The 24983-nt window shown below is 53.3% G+C and overlaps 1 protein-coding gene across 17 annotated transcripts; it reads right to left on the bottom strand.

The window, feature by feature from the left end:
* Positions 1–1594: 1594 nt before the first annotated feature.
* Positions 1595–24885, bottom strand: MED12 (mediator complex subunit 12). Of its 17 annotated transcripts, none has more exons than XM_058714496.1 (46): positions 24560–24885; positions 23921–24025; positions 23521–23712; positions 23225–23384; positions 22047–22228; positions 21749–21859; positions 21371–21625; positions 20861–21007; positions 20365–20464; positions 20104–20240; positions 19753–19884; positions 19006–19132; positions 18319–18548; positions 17780–17860; positions 17476–17646; positions 17128–17272; positions 16911–16961; positions 16466–16584; positions 16118–16261; positions 15474–15637; positions 15165–15296; positions 14515–14742; positions 14195–14339; positions 13900–14020; positions 13419–13520; positions 13200–13313; positions 12772–12947; positions 12409–12588; positions 11058–11129; positions 10469–10602; positions 10145–10306; positions 9530–9641; positions 9293–9382; positions 8699–8808; positions 8375–8510; positions 7945–8106; positions 6276–6650; positions 5896–6046; positions 5535–5740; positions 5292–5369; positions 5147–5201; positions 4984–5071; positions 2811–3036; positions 2328–2512; positions 2094–2175; positions 1595–1870 (listed from the first exon to the last, which is right to left on the bottom strand). In XM_058714496.1, exons 1-46 carry the CDS (start codon positions 24656–24658, stop codon positions 1706–1708), a joined length of 6639 nt encoding a protein of 2212 aa, XP_058570479.1. In that variant the 5' UTR covers positions 24659–24885; the 3' UTR covers positions 1595–1705. The 17 variants fall into 17 exon arrangements, with proteins under 17 accessions (XP_058570479.1, XP_058570484.1, XP_058570487.1 ...); XM_058714501.1 differs by having other exon boundaries at positions 2372–2512; XM_058714504.1 differs by having other exon boundaries at positions 2372–2512; positions 5544–5740.
* Between the last annotated feature and the right edge of the window lie 98 nt (positions 24886–24983).

The raw sequence follows: 24983 nt of genomic DNA, 5'->3' as shown, positions 1-24983 counted from the left end.
CTTCTGCTGGAGCACGTCAGAGACCAGCAGCCTGCCACTTGTCCCACCACTGAGTCTCTCCCCTCCAGATCCGGCCCTCTTTGGGTCTCAGGGTTGGGTTTCTGTATATGTAGTGCACCTGTCCAGTTTGTTTAGCCCCCACCGCCCACCCCAAGTCCCTCGGAGTGTCCCTTATCCCAGCTAAGCCCCTAACCCTGTAGTTCCTCAGAATGTTCGCAGCAGGATAGAACAGATTGGAAGAAAGCCCTGGCCAGGTCTGCCTTGACCCTGCCGGGGAGTTCCATTCCTTGTGAGCACAACTCTTTAACTCAGTAAGTCCCATGTGAGCAAGGGTGTTGTGGACCTCAAAGTGGGATTTTACTTTATTGTTTTATTTTTTAGAGCTTGGGTATTGATTGGTGCTCCTGGTTTTGCCAGCACACTTGACACTTCCCAGTGATCCCGTGCAACTATGGCTTGGATGTTACCCTGAAGTCGTCAAATCATCTGGTACCACCCATCCACGAGGCTGAGGCTGGTCCTCTTCCAGCCCCAGCTGCGCACACCAGAAGACCCCTTTGTAGTAAACCATTTGGCTCTCCTGAATAGCCTTAGATCTAGGGCCCCAAACCTGAAGGCAAAGGGGTTGAGAATGACCCTGCCACAGTTCCAAATGTGACTCTGGAGCAACAGTTTTGGGTTTTCTCTACAGTAACATGGGAGTAAGCAACAGTCACCCTGGGAAACTGCCAAGGTGGGTCACTGGAAAAACAAAGAGTTCCAGCAACAGAGCAGAGAGAGGAAAGGGTCCTTCCTGTTACTGGGTCTCTCTTCCTCCTATAACCACACCAACCTTCAACCACCAATTCCATGGGGACACTTGCCACCTGAGGGCAAGTCTTCATCTCAGAAATGGAATTCTCAGGAAAGTGCTCCGTCTAGGATACTGCTTGGTGCCCAACAGGGAGCGCACGAGGTGGCAACAAGGGTAGGCAGTGTCTGTCACACCCTCCACCCTGAAGCTTGTGGGATGGGTGGAAGAAGAATCGGGTTCCACCAATTCCTACCCCCCACACACACCCCCCACTGGCCTTCCCCCATCCCAGTGGTATATCCCTCATGGAGAGAAGCTATAGAGAACCTGCAACACCTCACTGAGAAGGTAAGCTGCCCTTCTTAAGAAACTAAGGGCCCTTGGGGCACGTGGGTGGCTCAGCCGGTTAAGCATGGTTAAGCATCTGACTTAGGCTCAGGTCATATCTCGCAGTTCCCGAGTTCAAGCCCCCAAGTCAGGCTCTACAGTGACACGGAGTGTGCTTCCGAGCCTCTATCTCCCCCTCTCTCTGCCCCTCCCCTGCTTGCGTTCTCTCGCAAAAATAAATAAACATTAAAAAAAGGGAAAAAAAAAACCTCAGGGCCCACACCTATATAATATGTTGCCAAGCTGGAGAAGGAAGGAGAGAGTAGCAATCCAATTAGAATCAAGGAATTTAGGGGATAGACAGTAAACAGGGGACTTGATCTGAACGGAACAGAGGCTCTGACTGGTTAGTCCAGTCCCCAGCACTCTCCTGAGAGCCCGCCCTTACCGGACATGCAGAACTCACACACTCCCTTTGCAAAGAAGCTCTGTGTATTGGGTGCAACAGCTCTGGGGTCTCTATATAAATAATATACAAAACCCAACAGATCAATGCCTCACGTTAACAAAAATACTAAAAACTTATTAAAAATGGAGCCTGAGGGAAGAGCCCCAACCACTACTGGTGCTAGCCCCAGAGGGGGATTGGTAATTGAGAGGAAAGGGTGGGGCCACATCCAGTGCACAAGCGGTTCTTCCAGGTGGCTCAGTAGCGTCCAAATATGTTGGTACTGGGCTGTGGCTGGGTATCTGTGAAAAATCAGAGATTATCAGGGGTGGGAGACCAAGCAGGGATGTGGGTATGCACGAGGAAAGCTACTCAGGTACCAAGGGAAGGGATGGGACGCCATGCATCCCCCCACAACCTGGGCCTGAAGCAGTCAGCTCAGCTCCTCCCCACATCCTCCTTCCCCCCTCCCCCCCATTCAGTCCCCTGGGGGGGAGCTCTCTTCGGGGAGGAAAGCAGGCTTACTGGAGAGCTGTTGTTGGAGTTGCCTGACCAAAGCTGCTGTCTGTTGCTGTTGCTGTGTCTGCTGAAGCCCCTGGCGCTGGAACTGAGGAGGAAACGGGGAGTGGAAGATTGAACTTGAACTTTCTGTGTCCTTCCCCATCTCCTGACCCCCTTTTTGGAGCGCTAGGCCTTTGCCTCCCACCTCTAACCCTCTGAACACTGTTCCCATCCCAGTTCACTGGCTGTGTGCCCAACCTGGGCAGCTGTCCCTGAGCCAGGGGTCGTAGTCCAGCAGCTACCTGGGGCTGGGACTGGGGCTGGGGCTGGGGAGGGGCCGCCTGCTGCTGCTGCTGCTGTTGTTGCTGTTGCTGCTGCTGTTGCTGCTGCTGCTGTTGCTGCTGCTGCTGCTGCTGCTGCTGCTGCTGCTGTTGCTGCTGCTGCTGTGAAGACAAGAGATACATCTAAGGGGAGCAAAGGAGCTGAGCCCCAGAAGCGGCAGCAGGGAGGGGACCCAGGGCCACTGCCCTCCCTCCTCCCACCAGACAACTCCCAAATCTCTCCCACCAGGAACCCCAGAAAACAGAAGGGGGAGGGGAGGAAAGCGACTCCTTAGGCCCCTGCCGCTTGCCACAGCCACTCTGCCAGAACGAATGACCTGGAGGGGCTTGACCTGGAGGCGCTTGCGGCCTCTTCCCCTCCTGAGGCTCTCAGGGCCCAGCTGCCATCCCAGGGCCTTACCCGTAGGATCTGCTGCTGCTGCTGCTGCCGGATGTGGTACTGCTGCTGCTGCTGCTGCTGCTGCTGCTGCTGCTGCTGTTGCTGTTGCTGCTGCTGCTGCTGCTGCTGTTGCTGCTGCTGCTCAGGCAGGATGGAAGCCGATCGAACGCCGGCCTGGACGCCCTGCGCGCCCAGCGGTGTCATGGTACCTATCATGGGTGTCTGCTGCAGGGTCTGGTGTGAAAACCTGCAAAGACAAGTGGTCCAAAGGTCAAGGCACTGGAGGGGGGTAGGGACACAGGAGTAGAAGTAGAAGTCCTGGGTCCCTGAACGGAAAGAAACATCAATAAGTCACTTCATTCATTCCTCCTGTCACTAACCAGAAGGACCCCTTGGGTTCGGACAGATTTCGAGGTTGGGGAATAAGGGGCAAAGACAACACCACATTTTAGTGCCTCATAACCTCCATGGTTAAGAATCTTCCAATCCTGTTTTAGCTGTTTTTCTCTTACGGAAACGAAAACCGGCCTCAGCACAGGATAGGCATTCTATAAACACCCACTGAGGTGGTTTCTGTTGCTGTTGATGGTGGTCCACCGATGACGTTCCAGACTATGAAAGATATGAGTTCTACTGTTCTCGTGCCTTCCCATGTACATCACTGCAACAGGCTACTTACCGACTGGACCCCCTTGTCTCTGGTCTTCCTTCGCCTTCCCTAAGCATCCTATCCCTGCATCCTATGTTAATCTGTCAATACACCAACACACCATATGGCTTTCCTGATCAAAAGAGCTCTTGGTGGGATTGTGTCTCAAGTCTGTATCGGGCACCCAAGGCCCCATACCAGCCTGCCCATCCCTGGCCTGTCTCCTGCTACTGCCCCAGCATGAATTTTACACTCTATCTGAGCTCTTCTTCCTATCCTCCCAGCCACCCCCCTCACTCTGGTTCCTATGTCTCTGTTCATGCTATGTCCTCTACCTGGACTCCACTTCCTGATCCTCCACTCCACAAATCCAAATCACAGTGATCCTTCAAAAGCCAACTCCAGGGGAGCTTGGGTGGCTCAGTCGGTCCAGCATCTGACTTTGGCTCAGGTCGTGATCTCATGGCTTGTGAGTTTGAGCCCCGCTGCTTGGGATTCTCTCTCTTCCCCTCTCTCTCCCCTTCCCCTGCTCTCTCTCTCAAAAAGAAATAAACTAAAAAACAAAAAAAGGCCAACTCACATCTAACCCCCTTCGTGAAACTCTCTGATGACTCAGGCCCACGATGCCATGATCTCATACCTTCTCTGAATTCCCATGTACTTCACAGCACACGACTGCGCACCTGATTATATCTCTCCTCATCGTGTTTTTTAAATGTTTTTCCGTGTCTCATCTTCCCAGCTAGACTAAAAATTCCCTGTGGTGAGGGACTTTGTATTTTCTAAAATCTCTACTCACCTTACCCCATCCCAGCGCAGTGCTGGCCACACTGGCCACACAGTGGGCAGCTGACACATATCAATTATTTATTTATTTATTTTTGAAAGAGAGAGAGAGAGAGAGAGAGAGAGAGAGAGAGAGAGAGAAGACAAGCAGGGGAGGGGCAGAGAGAGAGGGACACAGAGAATCTGAAGCAGGCTCCAGGTTCTGAGCTTTCAGCACAGAGCCGAACACGGGGCTCGAACTCACAACCCGTAAGATCATGACCTGAGCTGAAGTCAGATGCTTAACCTACTGAGCCACCCAGGCGCCCCAACTGATACTTCTAAATTAAAGGACTTTTCCTCCAGTCCACTCCCCAGCATTCTAAATCCTAAGCTGCAAAGCCTCAAGACATAATTCCCATGTCTTAACTAAGGCGTGAGGAGCATTCAGCATGGTAGGAGGGCTGGTTGGCTAGTCTATTCCAGTGTGGAACTGCTCTACTACTGGCTTGATGACTCCTTACCACACAGTACATCTAAGAACCCAGGATCTTTCCTCATCATAGTTGTGTGAATGATTTCCCCTCTCTGGGCCTCGAAGAAATATCGGGCAAGCGGATATGAGACTATTGGTCACCAGGGTCCCTTCCAGCTCCAGCATTTCGCGGCCAGGTAAGTGTTCTTCGCCTTGCTGAATGTTCTGACTAGTCCCATCACCTCCTGGCATGGGTTTTCCCTGTCATCTCAGTGTGTCTCCATGGCCCCCACTGCCCTGGGTACCTTTGAGTGGAGGTCAGCCCATGTCCGTAGGTTGGGGCCTGCTGGTGCACATAGCCACTGGGCCGCTGTTGCAGGTGGCGAGTAGGATCTACAAGAGTAGGATTGGTAGAAGGGTGGGTGCTCTGATAAGGCTGGCTGGAGTAGCTGGGGGGCACCATGGTACCTGCGGGGCCTGCGTGTTGCTGCAATCCCACATGAGAAACATAAGGAGTATAGCCCTGCAGAGAAAGACAGAGGGGGTCAGGGCCAAGAGTGTGCACAGCAGCCTGCCTTAAGGCCCCTGGCTCGTCACCCTCTCGTGCCCTCACCTGGGAGGTCTGCAAACCGTAGGAAGAGCTGGGAGTCATCTGATGGACAGATGACTGTCCCAACATCCCCTGACTCTGCTAAAAGGAAAAAGGAGACAAACTCAAACTCAGGAAATGCTTTCCGCCATCTTGTTTCTTCTATCTCCCACTCTGCAAGTCCTTGTGAAGATCCCATGTGTGTCCTCAGTCCCGTGACCCTCAAAATCCCCTCTCCCTGACGGCCCTCCCTACTGCCCCTCTCACTATCTTTGCCTGGAGCTGTTGGCGAAGGCGCTGTCCTTGGGGCACCGTGGGCTGCTGCTGTCGGTAGACAGATGTCTTGTAGGAGGAGGGTTCTAGTCCCATGACTCCAGTCATGGCCGTGGGCATCACTCCCGGGTAAGGTGGTCGGGTTGACAGCTTCTGCATTGGTAATCGCACGGGGCGGTACGGGTCCACACGAGGGCCACCTGGAAAGGGGAGTGGGCTGACCTCTCTAGGCTCCTCATCCCCCTTCATCCCCTGCTCAGTGTCCAGGTCATCCACAGATCCTCACAGATGTGGCATCTTCCCTTGGGCAGGAGGAACGTTCGGGTAACCCTCCGTCCTAGGGGCTGGCACTCACCTGCCGGCAGCGGCTGGTTCTGGGTGTACAGGCCTATGGAGCCCTGCCTGTAGCTAAGGTGGGATATGGATCCAGGGTTCGCATGGTGCAGGAGGTCTGGAGGCACTGTCACACCATACGGGCCACTCCTTCCTGGGCCCATTCCATAGTCCTGTGTGAATAGCAGAGGACGAGGGTGAGTGGACTGCAGCGGGGTGGGGTGGGGTAAGGGGTATCCGGGGTCAAGAGGAACTAGACCCATGTGGCTAATCTTCTTAATTCCAATGGCACCTCATCCCCACCTCCCCACTCCTGCCCCCAAGAATCAGAAACTGTACAGAATCACGGAGAGAGGGGGGCTGTGGAAGAAGCGTAACAGGGGAGTGGGGGGCCGTGCTAACCTCTGTCTTGGCGGCTGGCTGGCTGCGTTTCTTGCCCTTGGTGGACTTCTTCTTGCGTTCCTCGGTACTAGGTGGAGCGGCCCCAGGTTTGTCAGTTTTGGGGGGTTCTGGAGCCTTTTTCTCAGGCTCGAGCAGGGTGGGAGCAGGGGGCTCCTCATCTTCCGGTGGCAGTGGCAGTGGTTCCAGGTAATAGGCACGGGGCCGGGGCCTCAGATGCGTGTGGTAGAGCAGCAAGCGCTGCTGTTCCTCTCCTCGGGCCACTCGCCGGTCGACCCGGACTGTTCCAAACCAGCCCCAAGAGAGTGGTGCTGATGGCTTCAAGCCTTCAAAAAGATCCCAGGGAGAGATCTTTTGTTTGGTGGAAACCTGTAGACCCTGCTCCAGAAAATGAGAAACAGTGAGCTGCTGAGACCTGGAAAACAGAAGATAGACCTTGAGGACTGGTAAGGGAGGGGGAAATGTCTGTTGGCAGCAAAAGAAGAAAGTCAGGGGTAGATTCAGGGAAGGCGGTGAGAGAAAGACAGCCGGACACGGATATATATATATATATATATATATATATATATATATATATATATATATATATATATATATATACCAGCACACATGCACACTCATGGGGAAGACAGAGAGGACGGGAGAGGGCGATGGGCAGGGGCAACAGAGACAGACACCGACACTCAGAGGAAGACACGGTCAGAAACAGGAAGGTGGTGAGAGACTAAAGACAGGCAAAGACAGAAGCAGAGACAGGGAGACAGAGAAAAACAGGAAGAGAGAGACAAAAAGGCGAGTGAAGAGACACAGAGAAAAGCTAAGTGAGAATCAGGCAGAGAGAGAGAAAGAGAGAGAGGGAGGGAGAGAGAGGGAGGGAGAGAGACTCAGAAAGACAGATGGGCCGGGAAAAGAAATGAAGACAATGTATATATGACTGGGTTGGACTGTAGATTTCAGACTCTGCATCCTCCTTCCCCTCTCTCTCTCTGCTCTCCACAGTGATTATGGTTACTCAACAAATACTGCAACTGACAGAGGGTACAGAGAAAGTTGTGCAGAGATGGGTGGGTAGGGGCAGAGGAGTGCAGGGATAAAAGAGATATGGCAGTTGGCCAGATGGGCGGGGTACAGGCAAGGGTGGAGGCGGCCAGGAGGCAGGTGGGGCAGAGGAAAGAGGAAGACAGGGTGCTGGGAAATGGGTGGTACGTCAAAAGGTGGGTGGGGATGGTGGGCAGAGGTGAAGGGAGAGACAGATGAGACTCCCATGATGGGGAGCAGAAATGTACAAAAAGTTCAGTGATCATGGGACGCCTGGATGGCCCAATCAGTTAAGTGTCTGACTCTTGACTTCAGCTCACGTCATGATCTCATAGCTGGTGAGTTTGAGCCCCGCACTGGGCTCTGCGTTGACAGTATGGAGCCTGCTTGGGATTCTCTGTCTCCCCGTCTCTCTGCCCCTCCCTGCTCACACGCACTCTCTCTCAAAAATAAAGAAACATTAAAAAAGAAATTCAGTGATAACCTGAACACCCCTGAGATGGCTCCCACCAGCAGAGCCCGATGGATTCCCTGGCCTGATGAGCCTGTCGCAGCCACAAGGTTAATGCAGGGAAAGTTCTTGCCCAGAGGGGGAAAAAGGCTAGGTGTGGGGATGGGAGGAAAATGGACGTGCCTCCTTCTTGAAGATGGAATCGAAGCCGGCAATCTTGTTGCCTTTGGTGTCAATAAGGGAGCCCTGTGGCTCACATGTGATGACATCTCGGGTCTGCTTGGGCAGTGGCAGCAGCTGGCGAACTTTTTCCAGACTGTCCGACTGACGCTCCCCCAACTCTTTCTGCGGGCAGAGGAAGATGGGATGAGAGCTCAAGGACACGGAAAAAGAGGGATTAGAAGTCTCTGGGGAGAGCCCAGAACCTGGCAGGAAAAAGACACTGAGCAAACCGTCGCCATACAAATACCAACGAGAAAGTGGACGTCAAAGGGGAGTGTGGGCGGCTCTGGCCAGGACGGAGTCCCTGAGGCTACTCGGCACCCCCAGAGTCAGGGGACAGGGAACCCAGATCCCAGTCCCCTCAAGCCTCGCCCAGGCCTCCTCTACTCACCCGCAGCTTCTTCACCAGGTTCATGTAGGCGCGTTTGTTTTCCTCCATGCTGCCTTGAGAGATGCTAGACATGTCCGCAGCCAGGGTCCCATTGATGAGCACGCTCAGCATGTCCAACACAGTGGTGAAGAGCTCGCTGTGATGAGAAGTCAGGGAGAAAACCCGAGAAGGAGAGAAGCTAAGACACAGACCAGGGCCTCAGGGTGGGACGCGAGTGGGGACACCTACACGGATCGCAACGGGTTGGCGGGTCGTGCACCTGGGGTGGGGGAAGGGAGTTCCTCTTGGGTAAAAAACTGAAAGGAGGGGGTGGGGATGCTTTACTTGTTGGACTGCATGTCGACAGTGCCGCTGATGATGATCTCCAGGAGCAGCACAGCCCACTCCGTGGTCTGCTGGGTGCTGCGCTGCACCGTGTCAAACATGCCCCCCACCTGCCAGGGCCACAAGTCAGTCAGATGGCTCAGGGGCAAAGGCTAGCATTCAGGGAAAGCTTACATTAGAACCTGGCTTGGTTGCGACTTAGGACACATTAGGCCATGGTCCAGCTGTAGTTATGATCTGTTACGTGATTTCAGGCCAATGACTCAGTTCTTGACACCTCTGGGCCTCGGTTTCCTGACTTCTAAAATGATGGGAGCTGGACGAAAGGATGTCCAGAATCCCATTCAGCATTCCACAGTGGGTTTCTAGGGCTTAGTATCCAGAATCTGGGATACCGAGGCAGGGTCCCTGTAAGGATCCAGTCCCTCAACCACTTTTAGGTCCTGCATCCTTAGGAGGGACAAGTTAATACTTGAAGACCCAGAAGAACTTGGGCCCTCCATCTCTGCGCCCACCCTCCCCCAGGCAGGGGGATTCTTTGCGGTGTAATTCTAGTGCTACCCGCTTCTTTCTTGTCCCCGGCTGCCTTCTCACCAGGTTGAGCCGCAGCTTGAGCGCCTCGTGCATTAGCTGCTTTGGTTTGCAGTCATCCAAGTACTGGTCATCTCGCCAATTATTCACAATCTGAGACAGAAACAAGGATAACACATGGCTCAGGGATCTTCTCACTTCCATCCCCAAACACCCAAGGCATTGATGAGAAAGTATCGAAGGTTCCTGGTGCACCTTCTCTGCCCTCCCGCCCAGCTCTGCAGTCCCAGAGACCTGTACCTGGTGCACCTGGCTGTAGAGGGAGGTGAGGAGTCCCTCACGCTGCTCATCTTGCCCTTTCAGACATGTCAGCACCAGGGATAAGAAGGGCTGCTGGCTCAACAGGGACATGCTGGAGAAGGGAGGAAAAGAAAAAGAACGGGGGGCACCTGGGTGGCTCAGTTGGTTAAGTGCCTGATTTTGGTTCAGGTCATGATCTCTTGGTTCGCGAGTTTGAGTCCCATGTGGGGCTCTGTGCCGACAGCTCAAAGCCTGGAGCCTGCTTCGGATTCTGTGTCTCCCTCTCTCTCTCTCTGCCCCTCCCCTGCTCACGCTCTGTCTCTCTAGAAAATAAATAAACATTAAAAAGAAAAAGAAAAAGAGAAAGAGAAAGAAAAAGAACGGGACCATGGGATAGAAGTCAGGAAACTTCCAACCCTATCACTCCAAGCCCCAAACTCCACTCTCCTAAGTTCTAGCCTCTTGCTCAACCATGCCCACCTCCTACCCTCTGGTTTTCCACTCTTCTGTGGTTTTTATTCCCACCCCTCTGTCCCAACTTCTCACAACTTTTCTTCTGCCCTGGGCCTGCCTCCTCTCCTGTCTACCCCTCAATTCCAGTCCCCTCTGCTTTACCTCTTCTGCTTTTGGCGATCGCGTTCTTTGCGGGAAGAGGACCCCAGATGCTGACCCTTCTCCAATTCCTCCCCAGCAGCCTTTAACACATGCCCCTGGACTGAGGTGGGCAGTTTGGCAATGAGGGGGGCCACCAGCCATACACCGGAGCGCTCGAGAGAGCTAGAAGACAGATGGAGTACACAGGGTTCCAGAGGAGTCAGGCAAGGGATGGGACATTCCATCCTTTGAGGGACATGCCTAGTAGCTCCATGAGGCTGAAATAATTTACGCTACCAGAAGAAAAACCCATACGGGGAGGATCCTAACACGTTTCTACCCAACCTGAGCACAGGCTTGGTCTTGCTGCTGCTAGGCATGTTGCTTGCAGTGTTTCCAGAAGACGACCCTGTCTCTGCCGACTGTTGGAAAACCTCGATTGTGGCCTTAGCGATGTTCTCTAAGAGGGAGTTCATCTCCTGGGGAGGGTAAAAGGCACAGGGGTGCTAAATAGTGACTGGGGGTGAATGGAAAATAGATGGTAGGAGGGATAGGAGGTGAGGGCAGAGAAAGGCATCGGGAGGGTAACAGGAGGGTAGAGACACAACTCTGCTGGGAGCTGTGCCCTTTGGCACCTCTGTATTCCTCCAATTAACCACTGTCTATTCCTTGTATGCCTCCTCACCATTGTGACCACAGAAACAGCTTCCACCACCGCCACCGCCATCAACCTTTCCCCACAGCTCAGAGCCCCAACCCTCCCGACCCATTTCCCTATTCATCAGCCCCACGCGTCGGCCATCTTCCCACACTCTTTTATGTCTCCCAGCTCAAGAGCCCAAGGGCAGGACACAGGTTCTTCTATGGTAGCCCACCTCCCTGGCACATGGAGCTGGACGTGAGCATGGGAAAGAGGGTGCCGGGCACCACTCACATTGTTAGGGGTCTGCTTGATCATCAGCTGCAGTTCCAAGGAAGACTGGCGCATGGTCCACTGGTCCAAGTTCTGTGACAGAGACACCACCCCACACTAAGTCACCACTGACACCCCCAGCTATTATCACCCCGAGGCCAGTTCCTGATCTCTCATAACCTTGAGACACATATGCCTACTAGTCTGAAAGGAACCTCTACGTCCCAGTCTTTTGGAAAGACTGCACCGAAATGATCCAAGATGGTTGAAAACCCTATCCTATTTCAATTTGTTTTATGTTTGTATTTTATTTTTGAGAGAGAGAGAGACAGAGCATGAGTGGGGGAGGGGCAGAGAGAGAGGGAGACACAGAATCTGAAGCAGGCTCCAGGCTCTCAGATGTCGGCACAGAGTCCCACACAGGGCTCGAACCCATGAGTCGTGAGATCATGACCTGAGCTGAAGTCGGATGTTTACCCAACTGAGCCACCCAGGCGCCCCAAAAATCCTATCGTATTTCAAAAGCGGTTCGAGAAAGGCTTCACATCTCTCTCTGGTCTCCTGTTCCAGAGCCTCACATTCCTTAGCATCAGGAAGTTCTGCCTAACGCTTGCCCTAAATCCTTGATGTGAAAGTTGAAGCCTGCTTCTCCTGTTTTAAACCAGCTGCTCAAAGTCCTTTACAGACCCGAAGGCTACTGTGAGTTAATCTCTCTTTGACATTATCTCCTCTGGGCTGAAAAGGCCTCATTCCTTTAGCTCTTCCTACCTAATGGCTTTACTTTCCCACCCCCCAGTTACCTACATGTCTGAAGCAGTGTGGCGAGGCAGAAAAGGCACAGGGACACCTGGGTTCCCATGCTGAGTCTAAACTTACTAGTGTGGGACCTTGGGCAAACTATTTAACCTCTTCAAGCCTCGGTCTGTCCCCTCATTGGTCAAACACAGCTACTCCTACCTACTTTACAGGGTTGTATGAATTAAACGAGAAAATGTGCACAGAGGGATGAGCACGATACTTGGCACGAAGCAGACAGTAACTGGGAGCTATTCAGTAGTACTTGTGTTAGTTACCGAGCCACCAGATGAGTGAGGCCCAAAACTAGGCTTCCCAGATGTCATGCCTCCCACTGATAGGCTATGGTCCCACTCCAGGTAGCTGTGCCCTCACCCGACAGTTTACTCCAGAGTCTAAACCATATGAGCTTGACTTCTAAACCCATGTCGGGGCTGTTTCTCTCACCACCTTTTGCCCACATCCTTGTTCACCTTCCTACTTGACTCCTTCCCTCTTTTTCTCTCAGGGTTCCCATTGTTTCACCCCAGGCCCGGGCCCCACTGCTTCCTCTAAGACCCCCATCACCTTGGCCTACCTGGAGAATACGCTTAATGCGTTGCCGCTGGGGGTTTTCCCCATCCTCGTTGTCCAGTAATCGATGTGGGTAGCAGATGAGCTGCATGAGGCGCTGAGCCTGGGCGCTACTCAACACCGGGTCTTGTAGGTCATTGCTGTCTTCACACAGTGATTTAAGGCAACGTTCTCCTACCCATTCCTGAAGAAGCTGATAATCAGGGGACTGGGGCAACCAGTGAGTGGGGTAAGGAGTAAGGGGGGGGATGGGCTGGGGTTTGGTGAGGGACACGACATATGGCAGGAAGGTGGCATGATGGTGGCTGGAAACAGGACTATATTGTATCAAGGCACTTAGGAGGTATGGGGGGAAGGTGAGACTGACCTGTTGGCAGATGCTGCGTAGCACGTACTTGGCATAGACATCCAGACTGGCTGTCTCCACAGAGATGTTGCGGCCACCCTGCCTCCGACCGCCACTGCCCCCTCCTCCCTCCTCCTCTGGAAGTTCTTCTGTTCCTCCTGTCACAGTGAAGCCTGAGCCCTTCAGTTCCGCATCCCCTGTGGTTCACGGGCAGGAGATAGGGAGGGCAGAGTGAGATCTGAACACGGTGTAGAGACCCACCCCGAACCCACAGAAGCAGCAACTCCCCAAATCCTGCCCTACAGGACAGAAATATACTTCCCTCCCTCCTCGCCTCCCCCAAAGGGCAGAGAGACCACCTTCAGGAGAGAGAAAGACTGTCCTTTGTAGTTTAGCTGGCACTCCACCCTACACACACTTCTGGCACCACTCCCTTCCTACCCCCATACCAAGTACAAACACAGCCTTGAGAACAGCAAACACAGCTCCATCCACTATGCGGTTCTGAGAGGCAGCCAGCAGGTGGCGGTCACAGGAGGACCGGATTCCTACGGTAGGCTTGTCTGCGGAGGGAGCTCAAATCAGGGGAAGCAAAAGTAGAAATGGCAGGGGGTGGGGTAGCAGAGCTTTCTATTGCCCTGCCGCCAACTCAGATCCGGGTCACTTACTCCCATCTGACTGGCAAGGATTGAGTTGAGGTGTCTTGAAAAGGTGGAGGAGGATGCGGCAGGTAAGCCGAGCCCCCGGCTCAGAGTCCTGTTCGCTGCAAGCTAAAAAAAGGAAAACAGAGCCAATTGGACAGGGTGAAGGCAGACCGTACGTGGTTTCGTGGGCGGTGAGGGCCTGAGAGGGAAGACGAGGTCACGCAAAAGGAGAAATAACCAGATAATGCTGGAGGAGAGGTAGAGAGGCGAACTGTCTTGCAGTATAAGGGGAGTACCTCAAAAGGTCAAAAAAAAAAAAAAACTGGAAAGATCAGGGCATCTGACACCAGGTTAGAAAGAGGCCGCTCCCAGTCTGAGACACACCACAGGACTGGCCTCTGGTGAAAGCGGGGAGCCCCGCACCAAACGATGAGAAACAGGGCCATCGAATGCATAGCAAAACTCGGGGTCCAGAAATTCTAGGGGTTACGGATTGGCAGTTCACCAGCATTAAGGAGTGAAGGGATGGCAGCACAGCGAATCAGATCCTCGAGGAGCAAACACTGGCGAGCGATGAGGATGGCAACAAAGGTAGCCAGGGAGTCGTGAAAAGACAGGTCACTGACCTGGAGGAAAAAGCAGATGGACACCCCGGACTCAGTGTGCAGACAGGGTGCCAAGTCAAAATGGTATGCCTCCACTCGACATAGCTCTGCCCCCCTACTACCTTGATTACTGTGACCGGTCCCCTGCCCTGGTAATCGTTCCGTGCCCCAGCAGGACCCCGGCCCAAGTCTCACATCCACATTGCAGAGAAGGTCGTTGAAACCACAAGTGCCATTGTTAGAGGAGCAGCACAGGGCCTTAAGAACTCCTAGCCATTCGGCACTCAGTGACTTGCAATAGCCGGTCAGCTCCGCACACAGGATTGCGATGTCATTCACCCTGGGGAGAAGTACAAATGCCCTCAGGAAAGCCCTTGTTCCACAAAACCTCAGACTCATTAACTTTTCATCACCACCCCAGCAATAACCAAGGTTGCAGTACCTCCCAGGCATCTCATCCCTCCCAATATCAGGCAGGAGCACGGTGCCCGTTCCTCACTCAGTACGCCCCATACCTATCGGGATCATGGTGCCCCACACAGACGTGCATAAGGGCATTGCAGACAAAGCTGTAGCGGTTAGCAGGGTTCTCACTAAGACTCTTGCCTAGCCCTGTGTATGTGAAGGTGTGAGCTGCAGGGTTCTCCAGAGTGTCGATCATGAACTCGGGCGCCCAGCGCATGTTGGATTCTGATGGCTCCACGTTGCAGTAGATAGTGTTCTTCACCTTGGAGCAGAAGTCGCTGCGGTGGGGGAGAGAAAGGAGATAGTAGTGTCGAAGAGGATCTGGTGAGGTAGTGGGGATGGTCGGGAGAGGGGAGGAAAGAAAGAAAGTGAGGGACCAGTGACCTTGGGACAACAAAAAGGGAGATGGGACAAAGCAGATGGGTCAGGAAAGGGCCTCAGGGAGAGTAAGGCACAGGGGCCTCTGCAGGCAGGGAGGAGGACTGTGGGCCCCGCAGAGATGGGCTGGAGGCCAGGCTGATAAGGAAGAGAAGGAGGCAGGCCTACTTTTAGGAACCAAGAACTTGTGGAGGACACAGTTCCCAAATGGCCCTGCAGGGACAGCAGGGTCCCGGGCTGTGCTCTGCTCCTGAGTTGAGTGGTAACAGAAAGGAGGTGGGACAGGGTCCTGCTCTCCACTCTCACCTCCCACCTCTCTTACCTGAAGAGCTCCCCAAATTTGCTCTTTAAATGGCTACAGGAGGTGTACAGATCATAGAGATAAGCAAGGATACAGCGTTCTGCAGAGGAGCCATCTGACCGGTTCATCCCATGCTTCACTACACCACACAGCCTGTCACGAGGGAGCAAGGTCAGGAGGTTCAGTGGGTGGTGTGCACGGGCCAAGGCACAAAGGTCCCCACACACGGATGGGCTCAAGGCTCTTGGCAACCTTCTCGCCCTGTCCACCCAAACGGCATGCACTTCCCCACAGTGAGAGCCCCCCACGTTCTGCCGAAGCCCTGCTTACCCCTCAAAGACCTGTGCCATCTGGTCCTGGTTGAGGATAAGGCAGGCATGATAGTGCCGCAGGACAGCCACAATGCACAGGCACAGGCTGGTAGTGTAGCTGCCCACCAGATCCGAGGATTTGAGCAGCAGCTCGGCCTCAACTACGCTCAGTTCATTCAGCAGCTAGCAGAGTGAGTGTGGGGGGTGGGGGAGAGGAAAAAATGAGAAGAGGCCCTACATGGTATAGGTAATCCCTCCTTCCTGCTAGGACACTGCCAAGGCAGGCCTGGGCCCCTTCCTGCTGGAGTTGCCTCAGTCTAGAAGAGCTCTGTTGCCATATGCCACTGTCCTTTATTCTACTAACGACACAAGCCGCATCAATGATCTAACCAGTCTCTAGGATACAATTCTATGAACTCCGCAGTGGGAGAACAGTCTGTGCCCAACGCTCTAAATCCATCTCCTGGGCCTCCCTGCGGAGCACTTGAGCCTCTATTCCTGCCTTCTTAGCTCATATTCCACTTCACCTTCCAGCCCCCACCATGCTAGCCTTTCTGCCCCTCCAAGTAGCCCCAGGATACCGGCTTGAGCCTCTACTCCTGACCTGGTGACCCTATCCGGCACAGACTCCTTCCTCCACCCCCGTCTCCCCCACTTCCCCACCTGAATGGCAAAGTCGATGAGGCCACTGATGCTGAGTGAATATTCCATGAGGTCAAAGATGAACTGCACATGCTGCACCAGAGGCAAGTGGTATGACATGCCAAGGGCAAAGCTCGTGATCTGCTCCAGAACATTCCGGGAGACCTGATAAGGGCAGTGTGAGTGAGACAGGAGTGGAGAGAGGTGGGAAGAACCAGGGAAGCAAGAAAGGATGGTGGTGGAAGGGGATGAGACCGGGAGGCTTAGCCTGCCGGCGGGGGGGTGGGAGGGGGGGCAAAAAGATAAGGAGGAAAGGAAAACAGGGCAGGACGCCAGAATGTGGGAAGGGGGCTGGACCTAGGCCCACACCTGAGCTGTGACCTGGTGTTGGTCATAATGTGAGAGGTGCTGGAACTTAGCAAAGATATCTTCAGCAGTGGGGAAGGCTTCAGGCCGGTTGCGCCTCCGCTTCTGCCCGTCCTCCCCACCTGAGGGGACAGTTGAAACGGACCAGTCAGGACAGGGAAGATAACTAGTTGACTGGGGGTAGGGAGGGGGGTATGGAGAGAAGGCTACGGGTGGGGGGAGGGAGGGACAGGGGAAGGAAGGGAGGGTGTGAGGGAAGAAAGGAGAAGGGAAGGGAAGGGAGGGTTAAGGAGGGGTTGGGGAAGGGATAAAGGGAAGGGGACAGTGAAGCAAAGGTTTCGAGGACCACAGGCTACGTGGACCTTAGAGGCATACATACAGGGAGGTGCTAGGTCGAGGGAGGGAAGGGAGAGGGAGGGCGGGCAGTACGGGGCTTACTGTGAGGTACCTAAGAATGTCAGGTCTCCAGGATTCAGAGGCACAATAGGAGCAAGCTGGTCTGCAGAGGGGGGGAATGAGGGGGGAAGTTTCAAAAGGACTAGAGCTCTCAGGAGACTCTAAGAGACAGGACATTGGGACATGACTGGGGGTTCCCTGTGCTGGGGAAGGGGAGACTGACTAGGGCACTCTTTTGGGGAGAGCTGTTCAAGGAGCCTCAAACCCACCAGTTTCCGCTGTCCCCTTGCGGTTCAGAACCTTCAGGATATCCTTGGTTATTTTCTTGATGGCATGGCGGGCATCATCTCGCTGCTTTCCCACCCCAAACAGTACGACCAACCGCTGGTTGCACTCATGGCTGCATGACTCCTCCTGCATCCCAGCAGCACCGTCAGACTCCAGCATGGATCTCTTGCCCTCCTCTTAAAAGCATGCTCCATGCCCCTCAGCACCCCAGTGCTCCAGTCCTTCCCAGCACGCCACACCCTCAGGACCAGCTCCAACCCCTCGGCACACTGCTTGGACAGAAACCTGGGTTCAAAATGGATGGTCTCAAGGTGCTTGGGGAACAGTACCTGGGGGATGGGAAAGTGTGTGGCGTACTGCACGTGCCGCGGCTGGTCATAAAGAACCCCGAGGGTCCCTTCTATCTTCTCCTTGGGTGGGGGCTTCACCTCCTTCTCAACATCTGGCTTCTCAGGGGACGGACTGCCCTTCCCCTCACAGGGCATAGTAGGGGAGAACAACTAAGATAAGGCAAAAGGGCAGAACATTTAGAAGAAGAAAAGGGGGCAAGGGGCATAAAGAAACTCCCCAAAGAGGTGTAACAGGAGGACCTCAGGAGCTGAATTCTTCTACACAGGGATCTAACTAACTTACTGAGAAATCAGGCTTCTCCATGTCCTCAAAGAGCACACTGGAACTAGGGTCAATGTCCATAGATTCCGAGAGCCCTGGGTCCTGAGGGCACAGAATATAAGCAAGGTTGCTTTAGCCCCAGGGAGTTGCTTCCCACCATCTAGAAAAGTTGACAGGGAAGTTGGAGAGAGGAGACCATGTTGGGAAAAGCACTGGCTCTGTGCTCAAGCTTTTGATGGGTCACACAAACGCCACGGGCCATTGCCTTCAGCTTTAAAATGGGTGCAGGCGCCTGGGTAGCTCATTCAGTTAAGCTTCCGGCTTCGGCTCAGGTCATGATCTCGCGGTTCATGAGTTCATGAGTTCCAGCCCCGCGTCAGGCTCTGTGCTGACAGCTCAGAGCCTGGAGTCTGCTTCAGATTCTGTATGAGAGGGCTTTGCCGGCCCCAAAGCACTAAGCAAATACTACCCTCGCTATTAGGTAAGAGATTCGCAGAGGACACTGGGAGCCAGATGGGAATGTCAGAAGAAACTGGCTAGCGCAGGCACAGCCCACTCACCTCCAGCTTGCTACTGCTGCTGCCCTCAGCCTCCTTGCGCTCAGAGTCATCAGCGGGGTCATCAAAGGGAGAGGGGGGCCGGGGACCAGGGGCTCCAAAGGCAAGGTCCCCTCGGGAGATGAGAGTGCAGGTATACATGTTGTGGGAGAAAACATCATGTCGAATCAGTTCACAGAACAGCAGTACCAAGTTAAAGAACTCCACTCGTTCACTCTCACTTCGGGGGTCCGCTGCAGGAGGGAATGAGAAAAAAGGAATTGAGATCACAAGAGATGGGTAGCAAGGGAGAGAAACACACCTAAGGCACAGTGCTCCCAGAGTACCTGAGATAGGCAGGAGGAATTATCCCCCCAAAAAAGAAACACCCCAAAACTGTTGAGGGACAGAGCACAGTTGGTTACCACCCCCTCCTGCCCCACACCCCATCTCGGAAAGGAATACAGTATCCTTGCTGCTATTTATATGTGAAAATGCTTCCATCGTATGTTCTTGTTTTTATTCTTCTTTTTATTTCTTTATTCCATTAAACTGTAAGATGATCAAAGACTAGAATTATGTCCAAAAATCATTCTGCATAAAGCCCAAGACAGAAATATATACCAGAAAGCCCTTAGTTATGCTTCCTGGTGACAGTGGTGGGTAAGTGGGTCTAGGCAGAGGTAACCAGAGAGTGGCAGGGGTCCATACTCAGCATGGGAGCCTGGGTATCCAGAAACTGCAGGAGGACATCCTGGAAAATGGGAGCACTGGGAGCTGAAAGGGAGCCAGAGGCAATGGAACCCTTCTCATCTGCAGCTTCTGATTCTCCACAACGCTGTAAGATGAGAGAACAAACCATAGCATTGCTTTTGACCCGGGTCTTTACTTCTCCACGTGTAATGCACGAACTACCACCTGTTTTGCCTCCACCCCAAGCTTTTCACTCCCATCTCTGCTTTGACCTCCATTTTCATTCCTGCCTCCCAACTGAAGCTTTGACTGCTTCCCTAACTCTAGCACCAATCTACTCCTTTCTACTTTGGCCTTATGTCCTCAACTTTCCCTTTAGATTCCCTACCACTTCTTTATTCCCACAACTTTATTTTTTTAATGTTTATGGATTTTTGAGAGAGAGAGAGAGAGAGAGAGAGAGAGAGAGAGAGAGAGAGAGAGAGAGAAATGGTGCACAAGTGTGGGGGGGAGGGGCGGAGAGAGAGGGAGACAGGATCCGAAGCGGGCTGCCCGTTGACAGCAGAGAGCCCAATGTGGGGGCTCAAACTCACGAACCATGAGATCATGACCTGAGCCAAAGTTGGATGCTTAACCGACTGAGCCACCCAGGCGCCCCTATTCCCACATCTTTAACTTGGGTTCCACTTCCAGCTCAGTTGGTCTCCAGCCCCAGTTGCCCCTGCCCCATCAGCCATTCGCATTCTCTTATCTCTGTCCCCTAACCTCAGCCTCAATCTCAGCCTGTCTCTTCTCCAGCAGCTTGGCGACCACCATAGCACGATGCCGACCAGAACGCTTGCAGCTGACAGCCCACTCACACAGTAATGATACTACAGCATCATCATCGGAAGAGATCTGGAGACCAAAAGGAGTTGGGGGTGAGTAAGGTAGGGCTGAGGATAAAGAACCAAGCTCCACTTTCTTCAAGACTGAGCCCCATCTTAACACCATCCTAGGCCCGGTAAGATAGTCTCTTCGGACATCCCTGGTCTTGGTGCCCCTCCACGTCTTCCCCTCATATACACTGCTGCTCTTGCAATGCTTTTTTCTCCTTCTGTTCCCCTTCTCGCTTACCTCATGCCCATCCTTGCTAGGTCCCAATCCAAAGATTCGGTTGCAAAGGGAGTCAAGAGAGTTGCTGAAGTCAGAGCGCTCAAAACTATGGCTGTCCAACACTTCCAAAGTATGGAGCACCCGTCCAATGGTGAAGCCTCAGGAGGAAAAGTGGTAAAGGGGCCTTAACTAGAGACCCGATGCATTCCAACTCTCAGATCTATATGTCCTTATCATTCTTTCCTCAAACATCCTTCTTTCTATCTGTCCTCTGGCACCCACCTGCAGTAGCTTCCTGGCACTTATCAAAAGACCAGCGAACCTCAACTGCCTGTCCTCGCTCCTTGATCTGCTGTTCAATCTCACGCAACTTTGCACGGACCTGCGACATGGAAAAGGAAGGCTTTAAAGATGCACCAAGGCATGCATAAGGCCAGGGCTCAGGCTAAGAGAATAGCACCAGACTCCGAGTCATTATTTCTTTTGTTTTTTTTTAAGTTTATTTACTTATTCTGAGAGAGAGTGTGTGTGTGAGTGGGGGGGAGGCACAGAGAGAGAGGGAGAGAGAGAATCGCAAGTAGAATCCCATTTGTGCTGATAGCGCAGAGCCCAACGCAGGGCTTGATCTCACAAACCATGAGACCATGACCTAAGCCCAGATCAAGAGTCAGACGCTTAACAGACTGAGCCACCCAGGCACCCCCAAGTCACTACTGCTGAAAGAGCAATTCACCTTCACATCCCAATCCAGGGGTACCAAGCTATTGGTGAGACTTACCTGCTGAGTAAAGGCACTGTTGCCCTCTGGCATGGGCAGGTTGGAGGGGGCAATAGGCAGGTGGTCAAGTGGTGAGCCAGTCTTAATGCGGCTATCAGTCAGTGAGTAGTGCCAAACCAAGGCACTAGGACAACACAGGAGGATGGTCTGCCAGACAGGAACAGCTAAGTCAAACTCAGTTACCATGTCTGTGTCTCCAGAATCCCATTATAAGAGCCAACCCTTAGGTTTCCGATCCAATGTTATTCTGAGCCCTGAGAGTAGTACCACTCCATCTCTGAGCCCCTCCCCTCATCCACTCTCCTAAAAGGCTTTGGGCCTACTATTTCATCCTGGGAAGAAACTAACTGAAAAGGAACCAGCACCCCATGAATGAAAAGCAGCAATCCCCACGCAAGTACCCGGTGCCTGCTTTCACCTCCAATTTAGAATCCCCCCATTCTCCAGGACAGACACCCAAATCTTCTCAGAATGCTTCTCCCTACTTCCTTGGGCCCACCCAGTACCTACCTGAAGGATACAGCTGAGGCCAAAAACCAGGGGCCGGTGCTGAGGGCACATCAGCAGGTCACTAAAGGGTGTAGAGGGTGTGCTGCTAGTTGGGGGCTGAGGAGCGGGAGTGGTGGGCAGTGTGCTTGACGACTGAGCAGACATAACGTGGGAGGAGTGACTGCTCACACCGTCCAGTTGCAAGGCCAGTCTCCGGGTACAGAAGTAGGCAAGGCGGCGGGAGAGGTACGCAGACTGAACGAATTCCCCGGAGTACTGTGAAGACGTGCCAATCAAAACCCCTAGTTCTCCCCACGGGACATGGCACTCACATTTTATTCCTCCTCCTCCAAGCCTCCCTAGACGCCCCCACCCCGCCCCGCAAATCCCAGGCCTTACTCGAAGCAGCAGGGGCAGCAGAAGTTTAAGCAACTCATCTTCTCCTGGGCGGATTTTCTCAAAACACTCAAGTACCCAGGTCAGGAACTCATGTCTGTCCAGCATTCCATCCTATGAATGCAAGGGGTGGGAAGAGTATCCATGTACCCAGGGACTGTTAGAGCTAAGGCAGATAAAGTAAATGAAAGGAGGAAAAGAACCACGGCTGGGGCAAACTGGCAGGCAGATTCTGTCCTACACTGGCAGAATGTGAGGCCAGGCTCCACCAAGGGCTTGCACGACATGCCCTTCTTCCTACCTGAAACATGAACATGGCCAGCTTCTCGTTGTAGTCCCACTGCCGGATTGCCACCTCTACATCATGGGGCAAAGGCCCTATAGTGGAACCACAGCCCCCACTGCCTGCAGGCCCTGGCCGGTAGTATTCAGCCATCTTTTGCAGCTGCTCCCATAAGTACTTGGTGATGATCTGAGTCCACTCTAGGAGAAAGATGGGAAAAGGGCTATTTTATACCCTCTCTCCCCTTAGGACATCTTCTGTCTCCCCTACCCCCCAGCACCCACGCCCCCAATTACCATACTTCTAAAATCCTATTCATCCTCTTAGGCTCTAGTCGAATGCCACCTTCCTAAAGCCTTCCCAGGTGTCCCCAGAAGAAAGCAATCTTTCTGGGGCACCTGGGTGACTCAGTTGGTTAAGCAGCCGAGTCTTGGTTTCGGCTCAGGCTGTGATCTCGCAGTTCATGAGTTCCAGCCCTATGCTGGGCTCCAAGCTGACTGCGCAGAGCCTGCTTGGGATTCTCTCTCTCCTTCTCTCGCTGCCCTTCCCCTGCTCACTGTCTCTGTCTCTCTCTCAAAATAAATAAACTTAAAAAAATTGTAAGTAATCTTTCTGTCCACTGAAGTCTCAAAAAACCTTCTGCTTTCTCTTTTGACACTTAAATATATATACTGTGTATATACATACACACACACTTCCTACATATAATTATGTGATTCACACATATGCCTTAGCATCCTTACCCGATTATAAGCATCCTAAGGGCAGGAATAAGGTACCGGTCACCTTGATAGCCCAGTACATGCACACAGTGGATAGTCAAGATACCCAATGTTTACCAACTGAGTGAATGCAAGATACAGCAGAAGCAAGGAATACAGGGGCGCCTGGGTGGCTCAGTCGGTTAAGTGTCCGACTCCTGATTTCAGCTCAGGTCATGATCTCACAATTCATGGGACCAAGCCCCACGTCGGGCTTGTGCTCACGGCACAAAGCCTGCTTGGGATTCTCTCTTTCCCTCTCTCTTTGCCCCTCCTCCACTCATGTGCGTGCTCTCTCTCAAAATAAACAAACTTACAAAATAGTTAAAAAAAAAAAGAAGAAAGAAATACAGAGGAGGAAGGGGAATGATTCCAAGCATCTATCACTCCTTGATGAGATAGGTGGTGGGACCCCTGGTATTAGGAGTTACTCACCCATGAAGGGGTCAATGACATGTCTCTTCTTAACCTTGGTCTCACTGATTGCTGCATAGTAGGCACAGGTCATCTTAATGAGCCAGGCGGCCCTCATCACAGGCACTGTGTATTTGGCTAAGTACCCAAACACTTCTTCCTTTTTACTGAAAATGGGGACCTGGATGAACATCGCAAATAGTGAGACCTCTATTACCTCCACAAGCTGGCACCCACATAGCTTAATCTGAGAATAGGATGGTACTTCATACCCATGCTCCTAACCTTGGCCTGAAGAAGACGAAACAGTACCTCACCTTTTTGGCTAGTTGTGTGAGTGGCTTGGTGCCAGCCAGGTCAGTGAACCAGGTGTTAATGGCACTCTGTGATCGCGCAGTCACCAGCCAGAAGTTGTCTTTTTGGTTCACTTGGGGCTTCCTGCGACCAGTGTCGGGGAGAGTGTTACAGCGTAACTTCTCTGCAATGATGCTGCTGAAGTTGGAACTGATCTGAGGGAATAAAAGTATACGTCGGGGTGGGAAAGAAGGGGCAGAGGGGTGGTCATGCCTTTGATGGGCAAATGCCAATGTGGCAGCATTAGGTTACGAAGGAAACCTCAGCCATTTAGGTCATCCCTTTAGGTCTTCCTAACCCAGGGCCTTTGCTCCCTCTCAGATTCTTCCAGCCTTTTCCCCCAGCCTGGCAGGGTTGTCTCACCTTGGCAGGATTGAAGTTGACGTTCTTGGCACTGCCATGTTCATCCCCAGAGACGGCAGGCTGGTTATTGAAACCTTGTTTTACATTCAAGGCCGTCAGTTCATCCTGAGGCAGGAAAACGTCATTTTAGCTTTTTTCCCCCCCTTGGGGGTGGTGGTGGTGGTGGGAGAGGAGGGCAGGAGAAGAGAAGGGAACAACGGGGGAAAAAAAGGTAGGAGGAGGATTCTGAGTAGAACAGATTGTTATTTAAAGCTAGGCCCTTATATTCATTTGGACCCCACCCTCACCCCCACAGCCACTAAGATTTCCAATCACCCAGCGCTCTCTCAACATCACTCTTCCTTGCGAGCTTGCGAGCAGCTGCAGCTCACCAAGCTGCCTCAGACAACTTTCTGAGGTGTGTGTGTGTGGAAGGGGGCGCCTCCAGCGTGGCCCCTACATCATTCCCTGTTCACACCCGGGAACCCACCCCCACCACCCAGGTCGCACTCTCCCACACCAGCCCACTTTACTCTTACCCCTTTTGGGACTTTGGCTCTCACCAAACCGCCCCGCCCCCCCTTCCCCAAACCATCAACGCTTCCTCTTATGCCGATCGCTTGCCTCAGGCCCCTCCAGAGCCCCGATTTTTGAACGCACCTCCTTCTGTTTGGGATCTTGAGGGTACACATCGGGAGGCCCCAGCCGCGGCCGCTTCAGGGGCCGGTGTTCGTAGCTCAAGATCCCGAAGGCCGCCATCTTGCCCAGCCCGTAGCGCCAGAGGCGCCAGCCGGGGCCGGCGGACGGGGGAGGGGGAGAGGGAACCGAAAAGGGGGGCGGCGGTTGGGAGGACGGCAGCCGAGAGACAACAGGGGGCACGTTAGAAACTCTCGATCGTTGCCGGAAACTACCGAGGGGAACCGAGGGACGCCGGGAACCGTCGGACAATACCGACTGCAGCGGGGGCGGGGCCCAGCCCGGCGTGGGGCGGAGCTCCGCGGCCGCGGAGCATTTGGGCCCGCGCGGCTCAAGATCGATTTCATTCCCCAAGTATCTGCGAAACGTCCTCGAGCCGCGCGGTGTG

This window comes from Neofelis nebulosa, chromosome X, assembly GCF_028018385.1.
Source record: "Neofelis nebulosa isolate mNeoNeb1 chromosome X, mNeoNeb1.pri, whole genome shotgun sequence".
In the NCBI taxonomy this organism is placed as follows: domain Eukaryota; kingdom Metazoa; phylum Chordata; class Mammalia; order Carnivora; family Felidae; genus Neofelis; species Neofelis nebulosa.
The sequence above is the reverse complement of the archived record's forward strand: the minus strand, read 5'-3'. Positions and strand labels throughout refer to the sequence as shown.